This window comes from Perca fluviatilis, chromosome 21 (genome assembly GCF_010015445.1).
Source record: "Perca fluviatilis chromosome 21, GENO_Pfluv_1.0, whole genome shotgun sequence".
Taxonomy (NCBI): Eukaryota; Metazoa; Chordata; class Actinopteri; order Perciformes; family Percidae; genus Perca; species Perca fluviatilis.
Window position 1 is genome coordinate 20,498,382 of NC_053132.1, and position 20,321 is coordinate 20,518,702.

A 20,321-nucleotide genomic window follows, 5' to 3' on the forward strand; every position below is an offset into this window, starting at 1 on the left:
CGGGGGGAGTGGCGGAGGGCTTCAGTCTGTCCTCTTCGTAAACGAATATTATATAATATCTGTGTTCTCTTTACCGTTCAGTATTAGAACTGACCAGTTTATTTATTTTTTCTACTAAACTACATCACACCACCACTGTTTTTATTATATTTCAATTGTTTTCGCCAAGGAGTCTGTATTTCCTTCTCATATATGATTTAGTGTTGCATAACTTGCTACCGTGAAGCTGGTATACACCCGAGGAGAATAAAATCAACCATCCTCATTCTCTCCCGCATACCGCTATGCAGTCTAAAGCAATCATCAAATAGAGACTGTCTGGTATTTTAAAGTGCTCAACCCAGAATGTTTCTGTTATTAATGTACTGAACAGAACGCTACCACGTGTGTGTCCTGTGTGATGAAGTAGTGCATCAGAAACTGAGCACAAGAGCAACACAATGTTCTGGAATGGGTGATTCCAACTGTACTTTAGTTCTATGTCAGTAAGAACATAGCCTGGTTGACACCAGACCCTTCTCAGTTGTTTTTTTCCCAGGCTAGTAAGGGAAAAGGGACTACTTTAGAAAATACTAGACAGGGTAGGTAACAGTAGGCAAAAGGTCAATTAGAGTTACTAAAAAACTAAGTACAATTATGAAACAGTGGTATTTGTGTAGTTCTATTTTGCAAAAACTGTTGTGGACTAGAAGTATAAAGGGAAATAGAGTTTGTACTCAGTTACTTTTACTAGACAGCTGTACTTGTCGATGCTATTTTTGGTGCAATTAAACACTTAATTATATATTACCTATGGTGGAAGAAGTACTGAGATATTATACTTAATTTTAAAGTGTTCCCCCAGAATTGTTCTGTTATTACTGAACAGAACACTACTACTTGTGTGTCCTGTGTCTTGAAGTAGTGTATCAGACACTGAACACAAGAGCAACACAATGCTCTGGAATGGGTGATTCCAACTGTACTTTAGTTCTAAAAAAATATTAAAGTCCTACATTCAAACTACAAAAGTATTATCATTATCAAAATATACTTTAACTACCAAAACTGAAAGTACTCATTATGCAGAATAGCCCATTTCCTAATCATACATATTATATTACTGGATTATAATGATTGATTGTATATGTTGTATGCTTTTGTATGTCTGGTTATTTTGGTTGTATGCATTCGTCCTTTTGCTATGTCTGGATAGGTTTGTTTTTCTCTCTCTCTCTCGCAAAAGAGATCTTGATCTCAATGAGATTGCCTGATTAAATAAAGGTTATACTGTATATATAAATAACACTGAATAGAGTAAAAGGTACTACCCCAAAAGACATCAACACTTGAATATTTTAAAACTATTTATGTTGAATGTACACTACCGGTCAAAGGTTTTAGAACACCCCAATTTTTCCAGGTTTTTATTGAAATTCATGCAGTTCAATGTCTTATTGTACTCTGAAATGAAAGAATAGAACAAATTAACAATTGAAGTTAAAAAATAAATCATGGAATCAATTTATAAACCAAAATGTATTCAAAATCTTTGACTCATCAAAGTAGCCCCCTTTGGAAGATATAACAGCTGAACACACTCGTGGTATTCTTTCTACAATGGAAATCAAATATTCTTCAGAAAGTTCTTCCCAACTCTGTTGCAGAAGTTCCCATAAATGCGTGGCACTTGTAGGTTGCTTTGCTTTCACTTTTCTGTCCAGTTCATCCCAAACCAGCTCAATGGGGTTTAAGTCTGGTGCAGTGGCGGATCTAGAAAATTTTACATGGGGGGGCAAAGGGGTAGCAAGAGATCTTGGTAGGGTGGCAGGGGAAGACGGTACATGGAAACCCTCATACATAAACTGATATGCCCTACTACGCCCCGGAACGCCCTGCTATGCCCTAAACTGCTACGCCCTAAACTGCTACAACTATTATTTCTATTCATAGTTCCATTATCTTTTTTGTTACTATAATTACCATTATTATAAATCATAATTCTCTATATCTGTATCCATCTGTATGTAACCAGCGACCACCAAGACCCTGGATATGTCTGATGTTTCTGTTGCACCAAATGCTTGCTCTTGGGAGAATTGTTGGGTCATTGTAACTTAAAGAGTGTGGTCTAGACCTACTCTATCTGTAAAGTGTCTTGAGAAGAGTGAACTGTTGTTGTATATGTAAATATTTACATATCTAACCCTATAACATATACAACAGAATGGAAATAGCCAAAAACTGAAAACACATCATGTCACAGGACATGTTATGTTACTGTACTGCAATTTATATGTAAGGAGAATATAAACCAACCATATGGTCCAGGGGTTACTGCAGCCTCCTCTTCCTCTCTGTCATCTTCATCCTCCTGATCACTCTCTGCCTCTGTCCCTCTCTCTGAACCTGCAGCCTCCTCTTCATCCCTCACTGTCAATTCTTCCTTTCCCTCTTCTCTTTCACTCATTTCTGCATCTCCTTCTGTGGTCTTCTCCTGCTCTGACCTGCCTGGTCTCTCCAGTTTACTGTCTTCTCCTTCTTCATTTCCCTCCTCCTCTTCCTCCTGTGCACTACTCAGGATTTTCTTGGCTGGCAATATCCCCACTTTTAGGCTTCAGCTAATATCTCCAGCTACTCTGGCCTGCAAAAGTCAAGATGTGAAAAGCTCTGGTTATTATTGTATTACATTACACTGTATGGCCCTGTAGCTAATAAGTAGCCTAAAAAACATAACATCAGACGAGATTTATTACATGCACACATCAGTTATGTTTAGACTAGCCTTCTTAATCCCGTTGTATTTGTTGTTTTCCCAGTTTGACAGTAAAGTATGTTGCCTGGTTTAATTTGTGCAGCCGTATTGCCGTGATATGTGAGAGGAAGTGTATTTTATAGTAGCCTACTCCTTAACTAATCATATACAAATGATCGGTCTCAGCGAGCACTGTGTAGTGTGTTGTAACGTAACGCCACCGAAACGGCGACCCTCTGTAAACGTTATGAATTCAAACATGCCAGTTTGTAATATTCTGTATTATGCTCTTCTTGTCTTTACTGAAATCAAACTAATCAAACAGCAGAATGCGCTTACAACCCACGAGGGAGCAATTTGACTTTTGGCTAACAGACGCGCTGTTGTTGATACTGACTCGCCTTTAGCAGACATTATAATTATTACAAATTTAACTTTAGATGAAACGTGTGTTTTAACTTCACCTGGGAAACAGACTTCACTTTGAGAGGCTCGGGGAGGGGGGGCAGCTCGGTCGCTCCAGTCTTTGCCGGGATGCAGGGCCAGCACACCGCAGCAGACTCGCTGTGTGCAAGCCTGAATGTGCGAACGGCGCTCTGCACGTTTGATGCAGGGACGTAGCTAAGTATTTGAGGGGCAGGGGGCTAAGATTACATCTCCAATTATTATTTATTATGAATTAATATAAATTAATTGTTTGTTTCAATGTTTTAAGAAGCCTGTGCACATAGTGGCAGTTTGTTTTTACAAGCAAAGTTTTTTGAATGCCAAAGTTAGGGGGGCAGCTGGGGGGGCAAGGCCCTACAGTGGGGGGGCAGCTGCCCCCCCTTGCCCCCCCTGTAGATCCGCCCCTGGTCTGGTGACTGTCCTGGCCACTCCATGTTTTTAAGCTTACCATCTTGTTCTTTTTTGCTAAGGTAGTTCTGGCATAGCTTGGACTTATGTTTTGGGTCATTATCTTGCTGTAGGATGAACCCCTGACCAACTAGGCGCATACCAGAGGGAACTGCATGGCGCTGCAAAATGCTGTGGTAGCCGTTTTGGTTCAGGGTGCCTTTCACTCTGTACAAATCACCGACCCTGGATCCAGCAAAACAGCCCCAGACCATCACGCTTCCTCCTCCATGTTTGACAGTTGATGTTAACACACTGAGGAACCATCCTTTCGCCTACTCGACGGCGTACAAAAATCCTGCGTGATGAACTGAAGATTTCAAGATTTTGATTCATTAGTCCATAGCACCTTCTTCCAGTCTTCAGTAGTCCATTGACGATGTTTCTTGGCCCAGGCAAGCCTCTTTTTCTTATTCTGACGTCTCAGCAATGGCTTTCTTGCTGCAAATCCACCTATCAAACCTGCAGCTCCAAGTCTTCTCTTTACAGTTGAAACTGAGACTTGCTTATTACGACCACTATTAAGCTGTGCTTGAAGCTGTTGTCCTGTGAGCCGCCTATCACGCAAGCTGTTGACTCTCAGAAACTTGTCTTCTGATTCTGTTGTGGCTTTGGGTCTGCCAGAACTCTGTCAGAGTTTCCCCCAGTTTCTAAGTGCCTTTTGATGGTGAAGAATACTGTACTCACTGACACCTTGACTTTCTTCGCAATTTCTCTGTAGGAAAGACCAACATTCTTAAGGGTTATGATGGTCTGTCTCTCTTCCATTGTTAATTGCCTTTTTCCCGCCATTTTTATGGCAACACACTACTTTCTGCAGTACAATACTGTTCAAATACTGCTCACGAGGGTATGGTACCACAGTGTGTTCCAACAATACTTTTATACAAACAGAGGGGGTTGTAAGTAATCCAGACAAGTTGGAACACCTGTGGGAATTGGTAGCACCAACTTTCAAAGCTTGATCAACCTCAATTGCTGCAGAACAGCCTCTACATTGTTAACCCATTTCTTGTTCCCTGAAAAAGGCCTTTTTGTAAAATACTGAAATGTACATTATTTTTTCAGTTTTGGGTAACCTTACTTTTCCTTTTAACCTCAGGCAGTTCACCACTTACCTTTTGTACCATTTCAAGCTATTCATTGGACTTGAACTGCTAAAATTTCAATAAAAAACAAAAACAATTGGGGTGTTCTAAAACTTTTGACCGGTAGTGTATATTTGTGTGTGCTGTACCATTTAGGGTCATAAAAACTGTGTTGTTCTAGAAAGCTTTATTTTGAAACAGGTTATACAAAACAATTATAAAATCTTGAAAAACTTTTTTGTTGAGTTATTTAAAACAAATCTAATGTTCTATTTTCAGAATAGTTAACAATATAAAAAACACTGCATTATTTCAGTTCATTCTGTACATTAATATAATACACATTTCACTTTTGATGACAAAGACTCATCTGATCTCAAGATCCAACTTTACAATGTAAAACTAATCCTGATACCAGGACAAATATATTTATATACAATCCGATTGCTTTAGAAGAAGAAGAAGGCATATTTTCCCTTTACTTTCCCTCTATTTCTTTACTGCCTATCATGTCTGTTTGGCCTTCTGCACTGGAGCAGGAACATCAGCGTCATTATGCAGAAACTCATACAGCAACTTAGCGTTGCTGGCATTCCCGAGTATTTCTGCTAGCTTGTCCTGACTGAGTTTGGCCAAATCTGCCAGACTGTCTGCATTTTTCACAAGAACCCGATAGTTTTTTGTATTGACCCCTGGCATTTTCAACAGGAAGTCATAAGGTCCGGGGTTGTAGAGGTCTGCCGATTCAGCCACCATGTCTGACTCGGCTGTGACTGCCTGAGCTGCTGCAGCATCGGGTTCAGAGCGACCTTGCTTCAGTTCCAGGAAGAGCTCAGCTGTGGCATGTGGGGAGGGGCACCAGAGTATACGGAGCCGGGGGAAATGCAAGGTGAGCAAGGTGAGTTTTGAAGAAATATCATTGGACGAGATCTCATGACGGTAATCTGATCGGGCCGTTAAGGAAAACGGTTTTGCTGGGTCAAACTCAATGAGAAGCACTGGTTTTTTGTAGTAGCGGGTCATGGAGAGACACTGGGTGTAGAGGCGGCCGCTCTGCAACGAGCCAATCAGATCACTGACGCTCTTGCGCTCGACGCATGTGTCCGGAGTCAGGATGTAGTCACCTACTTCTAGGGTGACGGGCTCGATGTCCAGCCCACGGCGGTGCAGCAAGGAGGGCAGTTCACTGCGGAACTCCCTCATGTCCACGATGACTCGCGAGGGCTCTTTGGGCTGCTCCTGGCCTCCTGGTTGTTGGACAGAAAATGGAAATACTAAGTAATCGGACACTTATTCAAGAACACTTGGGACCTTTAAAAAGGACATGACAAAGTAAACTGTCATGGAAATTCAAAGAGAAAAAAAAAAAAAAACAGGGAACAAATCTACACTTTTCAAAAATGACTAAAATAGACATGCCTGCTTTGCGGGTGTTAGTGGTGGCATTGGCAGGCTCTAAATTTCTAGCAAGGTCCAGGTTGGTGTCTTCTCGCCCCTCCCTCTCCTCTGGGACGACCATAGTAGCCTTTTCCCTGCGGAGAAACGAACATACAAGCGCCAATGAGAAGCCGACACTTCAACAAAACACACGTCAACAGATACTCCCCAGGTGCTGGAGGAGAAAGAGTTGGTTCTGACCTGATCAGGTGTTCAAAAGCTTTCTTTTCCTTAGACAGCGCCGTCAGGTACTTCTGTTCTTCTGTCGAGCCTCCGTAGATGAGGAAATACACTCTCAGTGCCTTTCCGGGCCGGCTAGCTTTGTAGATCTCCAGCTGGCGGACGAAACTGAGTTCAGCGTCGTACAGCACCACAAAACCGGGCTCCACCTCATGCAGCACCCGCGTCAAGCTGTGGGGGTCAGTGAGGCCTTTCAGCGGGTGGAGGACAGTCAGCGGCTCCTTCAGGACGCCATAGTAGGCATCCGATGACAAATCCAGCTTCAGCTGTTCTTCCTCCCCTCCGTCCTCCCCCATCAGTTCATCCTCATCTCCACTGCTGCCCATCGCAGCTGCTTCATCCATCTCCTCTTTCCCCACCATCTGGGTCAGGGTCAAGGATGGCCTTTTTTTACTCTTTGTGGACTTTGTGGGTTTTTTCTGTGCAGGCTCCTTTCCCTTGGCTCCTTTTTTAGGCCAGCCGTTGCCCTTTTTGTGCAAGTCAAGTTCAAAGGCAGCGGCTGCAGCAGAGTCCCGTTTTCCGATTGTGCGGGCATACAGTCGGTTAAGCATCCAGTCAGAGCCGCGCCTGATGTACTGCTGCAGCTGGGCACAAGTCCTGTCATCGCTGGCACAGATCAGCACCCGACCTGGCGACGGCATGTTAAGCAGTTAAGACGGATACCTCTCCTATCGAACCTTTACCGACACCACTATTTATCTCAACCAAGTCATACTTAACATCTATCATCAATGAAGGTATAATAATCAATGTGTATCAACAGTTTGTCCCAGTTTGAAGAAAAAAAGAAGAGCCTGATGCTTCACGTTCCATTGTCAGATGAGCCCCTGTCCTGACACAGAGGAGACTTGCTGTTCGGTGCATTTTCAACTGTTTATCCATTACTTTAAGCTAACTGTTTCAACTTATCTGCGAACTAGTTTTCATGCACTCTCAATTTGTGGGTAGAGATGTTCCGATACCGATACTCGATACCGCCTAAAACACTGGTATCGGTAAATACTGGAGTTTATGCACATATCCGATACCACGTAATAAAGCCCTAAAGAAAATCTACGTTCAAGTAGTTTATTTATGTTCTTTTTCCGTTATAACTGACTGTCAAACTGGACAATAAAAAAAATTCATTGTTTGCGTTTGTTCATGTTTTACAAAGACTTTAACCTGAGCCAGACAGACAACAAAGATAGAAATCATATCACATCCATACAGGGATAGTAGTATACAGTTGTTAAAACATAATCAAATATATGACACACTGGTATCGGATCAGTATTCGGTATCGGCCGATACGCAAGTTCAGGTATCGGAATCGGTAAGCAAAAAATGGTATCGGAACATCTCTATACGTGGGGTTCAAATGTTACAGCTGAATCAAAATGTGGATATATTCTTTTATCCAAATTGTGATTTCTGTTTCTTTCAAACTCCTTGAGCTACTCCACAATATTTCCATGTACCCCCTATCAACTGTAGAAGTACTCTTTGGGGTACTAGTACTCCTGTTTGAGAGTCACTGGCTTATTGGCACACCTAAATGGAATGCAGCAATCGTTAATGTTATAAGTTAAACCTGGGCTTTTCCTGCTATGACCAGCAAAAATATCTAATGGGAGAAAGCCCTATACCTTACGGAGTATTTTCAAATTCAGTACAGCGCGCGTGTGTGTGTGTGTCTGTATGATAAAGTCTAAAACGCAGTAGCACAAGGCAGTGAACCAGGACACACCAGCACACCCTGAGGACGACTTTGCGAAAAGTCAGCCGTGTTTAGGCTGACCTCTGCTGGTTCTACATTTAAAATTCAATTCAATTTGTAGATTCAGAGGCAATTTCAATTGACAACAAAACCACCTTTTAGAAACTAGTAATCGTTTCTATGAAATGATGTCAACATTTTATATATTAATACATAATCATACATACAGTCTATGGGTTTATCTCACACAAAACGGTGTGACTGCAGCTGTTGTCGTTGCCTAGCAACGGGAAATAGCTTCCTTGCGCACACTTTGACGACGTATACCTGCGCTGCGCTTTGCCTCTGCGCCGTACCTTGCAGTGCGCAAAGAGCACATTTCTTATCATGTGTTCAGGCTTTATAGTGCTTTAACAGAACTGGGCTCTAACCTGGTTCATCTTCAGAGCTCTTGTTCTCCTTCTCAATCTCCTGCAGTACCTCCGTCAGAGCATCCCACTTTGGGCTCTTTTCCAGCACCAGTTCTCGCTTCACCTCTGAAACACACACACACACACACTGAGCCTTGAGTAACCCCAACGTCGGTGCACACACAAGCAGATAATGTTGCGGATATCTACTCTGAAGAGCACAGTGTCTGAGAACTGTTCATCGGTCAGTTACCTAAGGCAGAGGACGACTTCGGTTTCTCTGCCTCCGCTCCCACTTTGAGTTTCTTCTTGCTCTCAGGGATGCGGTACACTCTACCTCTGGCATTCATAAACATGGAGGTACTGGAGTCGAGGAACAACCACCCTGATGGATGAATCAAACATGGATAAAGGTGGCTCACCACAAAGACTAAGCACAATTATTTACCCCAAGTACTTCCGAGTTCTAGTTTACCTGAATTGGATCCAAAGATCTTTTGGCTGGAGCGCAGTGACTCGAGCAGATTGAGGAAGGTGACGCAGTCGTACTGGGTGAGGTAGAGCAGGAGAACCCTTAGGACTTTCAGGTCCTGGACCAGGGCCTTGGTCTTTGCTCCCAGCTGGTGCCACAAGGGGTCCAGGTAGTGACGGATGGTCTGGATGGGAGTAAGGCAAAACACAACCTTAAAAATTAAAATTCAACTCACATATAGGTCATCAACAAGGCATTTGGACAACAACAGGTGTGTTGTTACAGTATAAGCCATATTTTCATAGTATTACTGGGGTTCTCCAGTTATTTGTAGTAATTGCAAAAATCATCTGTGTCCAAGTGAATCTGGCACATCCGTATAGGACTTTAAAGTGAGCGGTAAATCTTTGCCAAACACAAAAGTCATCTGATGATATTAGCCTTGGGTGAATAGTCAACTATAGAATTTTGGGGTCATATTTTTTCTGTTTAGAGGATATTTTTCAATGGTTTCCTGACACTTCTCCATTAAGAAGTGTGTAAACTGTACCTTATTAACTTTAATAGCATTTTGGGTGCCAATTTAGGAGGTTCATCTTGCTATTTAGCATTGACACTACTCATAAAAAAAGATCTGCCATAAGAATGTGTGTGCCAGCTTTTCATAAAGTTTTGAGTTTTTCTTGTCCTCATTACATTAGGCCATCTAAAACAGAAGTAGAATTTATTATTATTATTTATTATATTTCATCAAATTCCATGCCAATGCACATTTTGGGCTAGTGTCATAAACACAGTGACAGACCTTTTCAAAGGCGTTGCCGAGCGTGTTCTCCACGGAGAGGTCCTCGGCCTCCAGGGTGGGGTTGTAGCGTTTCAGCTCCTTCAGACAGGCGCTCATGATATCCAGGATGGAGCTCTGGATGGCCCTCATAGCCGGCGTCAGTGACACATGGAGCTCTACCACGTCGGGCTTGTGCCTGTCCAGCGCAGTGTTTACCGATGCTTGAAACCTGTTGAACCAAGCAGGTTAAGAGAGCAAGGGTGAAGAAGGATGAGGGAAGAAAGCAGTCTTTGTGAAACTACACATGGGCTTTTCCTGCTATGTCTGCTGTGAAAAAGGACTATTATGTTCAATGGTACCTGGGCCACAGGTAGAGCTTCTTGACGAAGAGGTTCCTCATCACACGCTCCACCTGGCAGAAGCCCGAGGAGAAGGACGTGGCCTTGTCAGTGAAGGCTTTAATGAAGCCTGTCTTGTTCTTCTGTCTGAACAGACGAAGGATGAAGGCCTCCTGACACGATTCAATGATTTTATGAGCACGATACACCAGGATGCCTGAGGGGGTGGTACAGAAAGATAGTCTGTTCATGTTAGTCTGGGTTTCTGTTTGGTGCTGAGACCACACTGAGTGACCAGACAAATAGAGAATTCTGTAAATTGTGCCGTGCAACACCCATCAATAAATATGGGGGGAAACGTATTTGATCAAAGTGGTTTTATTGTTTAGTTATGGCACATTTAGCTTTATACTTAACATGAAATACTTGTTTTAAAGTGTATTTTACTCAATCTGTACATGGTTTACAATTATCTTCATGTTACAACCAAAGAGTTTGACTTTTAGATGAAAATAATCAGCAGTTCTTTTTGTGTGCGTTTCTCAAAAGACTATTATTAAAGATATCGGCCAATTTATTCTTTTATCTCTCTTGTTAGTCCCCATATTAAAAGACATGTCTATCAAATTGTGAGTGACAACATGTTTGAAATATTGTTGGACAGTGCATTTAGTATTACTATTGTTCCTTCATACCTCAAATGGACAGCGCTGTTAGCACTGAAATGCCTTTAAAGCTAAAATATAACTTTTTGCCATAAAAGTTACTAACAGTAGTAGTGTCTAACAGTACTACATGAATCAGATCATCTGTAAAAAAATAATGTGTTCTGCCTCCTCCTGGTGCTCCAAATGGCTTAAGGGAAACAAACAACCAATCAGAGCAGAGGACTCTCTAACACAGTGTCAATGACTGCTTGTGAACTGCGATCAAACTGTCAAACTAAAATGTTTTCAGAAAAATATAGGTTTGCTCTGGATGGTTTTGGCTCGACTTGGTCACAAACGTTCTGACTTTACAGCTAAACCGAACACTAAAATACGTTTTTGAAAACATTTGAGGGAAAAATTAGGCAATGCATTAACAGAATCTATATTCACATTTGATCAGCGCTGCCTGGTTTTAAAGTTGACCGCAGTTCACAAGCATTCATGTGTCATTGACACAGCATTGCAGACGCTGTGGGGGGGGAGGCAGATTATCTGTCTAACGTGCTACTGCAAATATGACAAAGAGTTATTTTTATAAAAGTTACCTACTAAACCTAAGGCCCAAGCAAACTAATCATATGTTAAAAGTGTTTTTTTTAAATCAGTAAACACAGGTGTAAAAAATTAGTCTTGCATTGCCAAACCTTCCTGTGCAGGCAAGTCCACACAACATTCCGTGATGGGAGAAAATCGTGCTCTGGGTTATTGGCATTTCTTTAAACCAATCACAATCGTCTTGGGCGCTGCTAAGCGCTGAGCGGAGCCACGGTGCTGCTGTAAAACAGCCTCGGGAAGGAACTTGTTTTGGTGGAACATGTGTACGTTTAAAGGTTGTTTTAGTCGTGCAACAGAAAACTCAGATTGCACAGATAGTCTAGCTAGCTGTCTGGATTTACCCTGCAGAGATCTGAGGAGCAGTTAACCACAGTCCTCATAATTCCACCAGAGAAAGCGGAAGGTAACGGACATCCGTCCGAAAAGAGAGACATCTGGCGGAATTTCCGGCAGAACGAGAGCAATCCCGGAAGTGGAACATCGTGGATATAGACTTATCAATCAATAAGATCATGATATGTAACAAACTAACATCAACATGGCCCTCATTTTAGCCATGATCAGGAAAGCGTCTGACCTGATATGAGATGTGCGGGGATGCGGTCAGTGAGGAAGTCGACCACCAGGATTCTGCTGGTGACGAACAGCACTCCTCCTTCAGTGTAAACATTATAGCGCTCAGTGCTCTGCACGTCGCTGGTCACCGTCCTGGGTAGGTGGGTCACACCCTCCGCTCGCAACTGCTCCGTGAAATATTCCTGAGAAGGGAAGACAAGAAAGAAAGTATTTAGTTAAACCGGCTCTAAGTACCTTTACATATTGGATGCAGCTAGAGGTACCTGTAAAACTGTAAAAAATATATATTTTGTTTACGCAGTGATTGCATGGCAAATCTTAAAAAGGGTTTTCTGTGGAAAAAAGGGCAAAGCATGTGTGACTACAACTTAAATGGGTACGTGTTTTAAATGACAATGTTTTGATCCTACAGTGCAACAATAGGCCACTGGCTGTTCCCTCTATGAGGGGTGAAATTGCCCCGGAAATTTATAAAAGTATCGGACATGGGAAGGTAGCCAAAAAGAGCTGCATCGTGAGGTGCATTGCAGTAGTGTAGTTTATAATAACAAATAGGCTATGTGATGCTTATATAGACCCTTTTCAGACAGACATTTTGACATGTTAGATCAGGAAAAGCACAAGTGTATTGTAATAACAACATGGCTTCATTCCAGTAAGTGTCCCAGTAGCCCATGACAGTTGAGTGAGCATGCATATTATCAAAACTCTGGAAATTACTCAACTGAATGCATCAATCATTAATGTTATTAATTCCACCTGTGCTTTTCCTACTTTAACAAGTCTGCTGCGAAGAGAATGCATTGTTCCCTTTATGTTGATGGTAGGACTAATGTCAGTACTTGCTTATGAATTATTTTTCAAACAGACACCATGTTTGAATGTCTTAGACCTAATTTCTGAAAACCATCTACAAAGCTCTGTTCTTTACATCTCGAGTAACAGTTTATATTAGCCTACTTTACTTTATCCATATTAGCCACCTCGCCTAGTTACGCTGCATCGTTAGCAACAAGTTATGAAGCCAAGAAGAGACGTGTTTAGATAGTGTAACTTAAGCTAACACTAAGCTATGCACTCCTCACCTGTTCTGGTGTGGTTGTGTTGAGCAGAAGGACCAGGCTGCCCTGCTCCGAGTAAACCCGCATGAACTGCAGCAGGATGCGGTCTATCCCCATCCCCTCCGCTACCACTAGCAGCCCGTCACAGCCGAACAGACTCAGAAACATCTCCGTCTCAAACTCCAGCAGCGGCCCCGCCATGTTGGCGGCACAAGAACCACGAAAACAACCACGTTTTTCTCTTACTCCCAGTGATAAAAGTTACCAAAAAGCGACAGAAGTCTAGCGAGAGAGAACCATAGACGACAGCAGGCTTGCTCGCATCTGGTTATTCAATATTTTGAAGTTGCACATCCGGTCACGTGACACTAAAAAGAAGAAGAAGAAAAAAAAGAGAACGTGATAGTGCGCGTGCCAAGGACGCCATCTAGTGACATGGAGGACAAGATGTTCTGTTTTTACAAGACTTGAGAGTTTGGTTGCTGATGGTGGAAACGAATGCAGCAAATGTGCTTTTATCTCTTTGTAAATAGTACATTATCACATTCTCATTAACATTTAATAACAGTTTAAAAACTCTTCCATGTTGAGATTTTTTTTTTTTATTTGACTGCAGACCAGACCTCACTTATTGAAATCTTTTTTTTTTTTTTTTTTTTATCTCACCAGTTTTGATTTCCCAAACTCACAACTTTTTGATGTCAGATTTTTCCATAAGCATGTAAACGCACCAGTTATGATATTAAACAGTCTCTGCTATCAAATCTGAATGCTAATGTAATAATGATAATGTCACGTTGATTATAGAACGTACTAAAATGAACCACTTTGGAGAAGGGTTAGCAATAAAGTAGAAATGATTCATTTGGTTAAAGGTAATGTGTGGGAATTTCTCCCATCTAGCGTTGAGATCATATATCGCAATCAACTCTCTCGCGCCACGCAGTTCAAAGTACGTATTACAGCTACGGTAGCCTTCACACTTCAAAAAGCCGGCCTCTTGCTCTTTTCAGTATCCTTTTTATTTTTCTGGGTGAAGAAGAAGACTCCTGTTCCTGAAATTTGGATTTTGAATACGTGTTGTCCTCCATGTTTCCTTCTTCAAACTTGCCGGGGCCGTGAAGCTACGATACCCATTAGCAGCATTAGCAGCACCTGTGAGTTTATGTGACAGAGAAAACGCGAAAGGCGGAGCAGTATGTCCTGTATGTCCCTTACCGGCTAACGTATTTCAAGATGGCGCCTGAATATGGAGCGTCTACCCCAGTTCATGCGAATGCAAATGTAACATTTCAAGCCAAAAGGAATACTAGGAATTGATGCTGGTGGTAAATATTCATGAAAAAGGACAAGTTTGTGAACGGGCAACACAGATTTTGATAATGAACAACTAAACACGTTACACACTGGACCTTTAAAGCATAATCAGCATGTTTCTAAATTCTGTTTTAAGAGACATGTTCTTCCTTACAAGAAGAAAATCAATGAGATCAAGTCAAAATAGATGGCTTTCAGATGCATTGATGTATTAATATCAGTATCAAACCGAAAAACCTCACACCAGTCAAACACTAATCCATTTTCAGTTAACTGCCGCAATTACAAACACACTAATACACTATCAAACAATACAATGGGCCCTAGAAATTCAGGGTGCGGCGCCAATAGCTGTTTTAGTGACAGTATTAAGCAGTTTTTGGGTGGATTATTCCTGTTATGCACAGACAGGAACAGTGCTGTAATGTGTTTGCATAACAAAGGCTGCCAGCTGGGCTTTGTAAAACCCTCTGTTGTGTCAGCCCACATTTCTCTGCTGTAAGAGAGGAGGGGACCTGAATAGGTCTGTGCTCATGAACGGCAGCAGGAGCAGGACGAGGCTGAGCCCACCAACACACTACACTACACTACACACGCACACACACACCACACACACACACACACACACACACACTAGAATACAAACACACGAATGTTTAGTTACACAGAGGCACCAACATGACTCACCATAGCTTTTCAAACTTCAGGCTTGAATTTAGCCACTTGTTGTTGTTGTTACATCTGTCACTCATCTGCTTTGTGTACTCCGTGTGGACCCAGATTATATAAAGCAACACCCTTGAGTGGGACTCATTAGAATGAGTTATCTCGATAATATGTTTTCTTTTCTTTTCACTTTGTCCTAATTTGCAAAGTTAGTTCAAGTTATCTTTGAAGGGACACATGGAACTCTGCGGGTGAATGTGCATGTGCATGTGTGTAAAACTAATTTCTTTTAATATGCTGATTTAGAATAAATGAGGGGTGAAGGACTGTTGCCGAAATGAATTCAGTATATTAATTAAAACTCATATTTCAGTAACTCGTCCATCACTCGTCCATAACTCGTTTCATTAATGCTGTCAACAAGTTCTTCAACATCTTTTGATAGAGTATAATTACTATATGGTCAAAGATATGTGGCCTGTCCTTCACATCAACCCCATCCAACACTTTTGGGATGAACTGGAATGGCGACTATAAGCTAATGGCCTTATCACACACCATCAGTGGCGGACCTTAACTGGTGGCAAGTAACTAAGGACTATTTACTCACGTACTGAACTAATACAATTTTCGGGTACTTGTACTTTGCTTGAGTATATCCATTTTATGCTACTTTATACTTTTGATGCACTACACTTTAGAAGGAAATATTCTACTTTTTACTGAACTAAATGTATTTGACCACTGTAGTTACTTTGCTGATTAAGATTTCACATGCAAAAACATATGATAAGATTATGAAATACAAAGATTAAACCTGATTCCCAACCTAATACATATGACCCCTTCCAAAAAAAATCTGATTCTCTCAGATAGTTTTATTTATAGTAAATTGCTAAGGTTAAAAATTATCCAATGTTTTACAAAGAAAGCACAGATTAGAGAACATCTAAAAAATGAATACATAATTGTGCAGCAGAACCTTCTTTTTTTCATCTTTCCTACCCCCAGAATCATGTTACGACCCCTTAGATTTATCTTGTGAGCCTTTGGAGGGGCCCGACTGAACTAAACTTGACCTAAATAGGTCCACCTTGATCGGAAACATTTACTTGTGATGCTTTAAGTATATTTAACTAATGACACTTCTGCTCTTTTTCTTAAAGTGCTCATATTATGCTCATTTTCAGGTTCATAATTATATTTAGAGGTTGTACCAGAATAGGTTTACATGGTTTAATTTTCAAAAAACACCATATTTTTGTTGTACTGCACATTGCTGCAGCTCCTCTTTTCACCCTGTGTGTTGAGCTCTCTGTTTTAGCTACAGAGTGAGACATCTCACTTCTGTTCCATCTTTGTTGGGAGTCACACATGCGCAGTACCTAGGTAAGGACTACTAACCAGTCAGAAGCAGAGTATGAGGGTGTGCCACGCTATCAACTAGGTGAGTATTAAAGCTTAGATCGGGCCCAAAAAAATCAAGCCTGACCCTACCCGAGTCCAGCCCGGCCCGGTCCGACACATTAACTGTAATTATGAGCCCAAGCCCGAATTTAAACCCGACAATTTTTTAATAAGTGGGCCGTTATAACTGACGTTCTCAACTACATTTCCGAGTTGTTTGACCTGCAGAAATCTGTTTAGAAGGGGTATGCTTGGAGAAGTAACAAAACAGGACATTGAAGACTGACTATCATCTTTTCTGCCATGGCAAGCCTGCTTCATGTGTCTGTTCATCGTCGAAGTCCCCCTTTTTTTGCTGTCATATGCGAGCAGCGTGCCATACTTAATGCACTCGACAAAGCCAACACATTGTCACTGCCCACGACTTGTTTAAAATGGTTCCTGATGATACCTCCGATACCTCCGACTTTCCTCCAAACTAGGTAATTCTCCTGTTTTTATTTTTTTCTTAACATCTTCGAGCTCCATGTTGCACTTAAGCTACACCATACAGCCCAGCAGGCCCGGTGTGATGCGTGCGAGTGGAGGAGACGCTGCGCATGATTATGGCATAGCTTTCTCCCCACCCAATTAGGCTAATAAAGTAATGATTAAAAAAACATAAATGCTTGATCAAGGGCCCGGCTTAGCCCGAGGATAGTGGCGGGAAATATTGGCTAGTTCGGGCTCGGGCAGAGGATCTAAACTCTAGCGAGCATTATAACGTGTGTTACAGAGTGACGCACGTTTGTCTCTGAAGTAAAGGCTGGACTACAGTAGAGCTGTTTGGAGCAGTTGGTGAACAGTGTTTTCTGTTAGAGATGGTAAGTCCCTTTGGGGTGGACTTTGGGCTTTTTCACTTTGTAAACCTGCAACTTGCACAAAAGAGATATATAACACAATAAAGGAAAGGGAAAAAGCCAAAAAGCCTAATATGAGCACTTTAAATAGGATTTTGAATGCAGGACTTTTGTAATGGCACATTTAGAATCAGAATCAGCTTGGCCAAGTAAGTGTGAACACATACAGGGAATTGAACTTCAGCATTTACATATACACAAATGGACATGTTGCTAAAAACAAGGACAACAAAGCTGCACAAGGTAAACATAGGACTACTATGTACAGATATAGGTTTGTACTGTATATATATATATATATATATATATATATATATCAAAAATGTATATCTACATATACACATACATATGCATACACATAAACACATAAACCCTTCGGTAAAAGATCTGAATATGTCTTCCACCACTGGTAACCTATTGCTCTTGTGGATGAATGGAAGCAGATTCCTGCAGCCAGATTCCAAAACCTTGTAAACCTTCACAGAAATATGTCCACGCTGTTATAGCAGAATATTAATGCCGATGGTTTTGAAATGAGACATCAAACAATCACTTGAACGTGTAATGATAGAGTGTCCACATACTTTTGACCATAAAGTGCACCATAATATTCGTAGGCCAGTATTTTGGAGTCCTTGAAAAACATGTTTCTATCCAGTTGATTTTGAGAGTGATTTATTAGCTAAATAAAGACAAAGTTGATCTGCCTGCAAGGGCTCATTTGATCTTTCTAACAGGACAAATATTTTGGACAATTGAGTGCACAGACACATCACTCCTGGGGGATTAAAGTGATGCAGTGTCGTGAACAAGCCTATAGAGAGCAGTGGAGCGCTGTGTTTTGCATACATACATCTCCCTTTAGACGGGTTTACCTCTGCTATGATCTGCGTTTGAGAACGTTAATGTCCATCCAGCCTCTTCTGCAGCTTAATGTCAGGATGAAAACAGGCGGCTGGGATGGAGGGGTAACACAACGCCATTAGGACTGACAAGAGAGAGGAAGAAAAAGAGAGCAAACATAAATTATTCTGCTATTATTAGAGTTTTATGGTACATGAAATTGAATCAAATGATGCATGTATGTGCTTAGGAGGAACCAGCAGAGCGGAGGGAGCGTCAGGTTGGTTTGCACATGGGAAGTGTTGCGGCGAAACCTGTTCATCCACTTCTCTTTGCATCTAGCGAGATGAGTAAAAGGTTTGGCAGCTGATGTGCATCCTGATATCATGGATGGTGCGGCACTATTGTAAATGAGAGGAGAACAGCTTGAAATTGATGGCAGGCTGGAGGAAAAAAATAAGACAAGATATTTAACACTGCCTGCCTGACTGCAGTGTAGGAGGGAGGGAGAGAGAGAGAGAGAGAGAGAGAGAGAGAGAAAGAGGAGAAAACAGCTAAAGGCCCGATACATCCCTCCAGCCCTCATTAGGAAGAGAGAGAAGCAGCAGGGTTTTGTTGTAAATGGAGGGCTAAGCCGGAGAGCCTCCTAGGCTCTAAGGGCCAAACTCAACGCCTCTGGAGGTTAACACACACTCTCTTTAAAAGAAATAGCTTGACATTCTGGGAAATACACTTATTCGCTTACTTGCTGAGAGTTAGATTAGATGGTTGTTGCCACTCAGTCAGTTAGCTTAACACAAAGACTGGAAACAGGGGGCAACAGCTGCTAGTCTGGCTCGGTCCAAAGATAACGAAATCTATCCACCAGCTCCTCACACACACACACATCACAGGCAGACACCATTTTTTAAAGGTCACTGATCAGTCCCTTGTCGGCATGCCTTCGGAATGCAAACTAGAGCTGTAATCGGGCCTTAAAAGTTAGGCCCGACGAGGCCCGAGCCCGACAAGTACATTTTGATTGACAGCTTATTAAAAGCCCAAACCTGTTTACAGCCCGACATTATTCAAATGTGCGCACGCACACAGCTCTTTTGCCTTTTGTCAAGAATGAGTCATTTATACATTTTTTACATCTTTTATTCATGACTAACGTAGGTTATAGGCCACTTGGAAGTTGGAACAAAGAAATAAAATAAGTCCTCCAGAGGCCAGCCTCCGTTTCACCTCCTCAGCATAAATTTTCGCGCTAATCGAAACGCATCACCCTGACCGCATCACCCTGACGGGTCCCGTCGGGTTTGGGCAAAGATCTTCAGCTCTAATGCAAACACTTAATGGAGATGTAGCAGATTTGATCTGGTGATTTGCAGGTCCAAAAAGAAGTATAATAAAACTGGTCTTAAAGGTCCCATATATATGCATGCTATATGGGACCTATGATTTCCAGGTACATATTTGTATTTTGAATTTACTAGAACATGCTTCAATGTTCAAAAACACATTCTTTTTCTCATACTGTCTGTCTGAATATACCTGTATTCACCCTCCGTTTGAGCGCCTGTCTCTTTAAGCCCCCCCTCCCGGAAAAGCACAAGTCTGCTCTGATTGGTCAGTGTTTCCGGGTCTTCCGCATCTGCGCTCTTGGAGTTTCTGCACAGCCATTGCAGCAGGGGAATGACTGTAGCGGCACTTTCTATATATAGTATATTTGTGACATCACAACTGTACAGAAGTCCGTTTAAAGGGACAGATTCTGATTTCAGGCTTTGTGCATTTCTCTGTGGATTGAGCGTTATATTTGTTTTTACAGTATTTACAAAGCACCTTGACCTGCTGTATAATAAAAAACAAAACATGGAAATTTCATGTTTTACAATATAGGACTATTAATTTCTTGAAAACTAGTAAGTAAAATTTAAATGGTATTTCCATAATTCAATATTTCAACATGTAACAAATGTTGTATACTTGAGCCAAAGCCAGCGCAGTATTGGCAGCATGTTTACTGTCTGCATCGACTATTTTTCAAATAATATCCTATGTACACGTCGCTATTCTAGTGTGTTCATAATTAAGGTGCCAGGGGCCAAAAATTCTTAGACTGCACCTCGGGTTGAAGCAGCCAACTCAGGGTCAAATTCTGAAAAGTATGACTCACTGAAAGCCTTTTAGAGCTGAGAGCAGCTGT

At 41.6% G+C, this 20,321-nt stretch overlaps 1 protein-coding gene across 1 annotated transcript; it reads right to left on the reverse strand.

The window, feature by feature from the left end:
- Positions 1-4,888: 4,888 nt before the first annotated feature.
- On the reverse strand, positions 4,889-13,366 carry ercc4 (excision repair cross-complementation group 4). Its single transcript, XM_039787546.1, has 10 exons — positions 13,023-13,366; positions 11,939-12,119; positions 10,118-10,313; positions 9,780-9,987; positions 8,978-9,158; positions 8,756-8,887; positions 8,524-8,628; positions 6,355-7,021; positions 6,136-6,248; positions 4,889-5,963 (listed from the first exon to the last, which is right to left on the reverse strand). The coding sequence occupies exons 1-10, from the start codon at positions 13,197-13,199 to the stop codon at positions 5,224-5,226; spliced, it is 2,700 nt and encodes an 899-aa protein (XP_039643480.1). The 5' UTR covers positions 13,200-13,366; the 3' UTR covers positions 4,889-5,223.
- Positions 13,367-20,321: the final 6,955 nt, after the last annotated feature.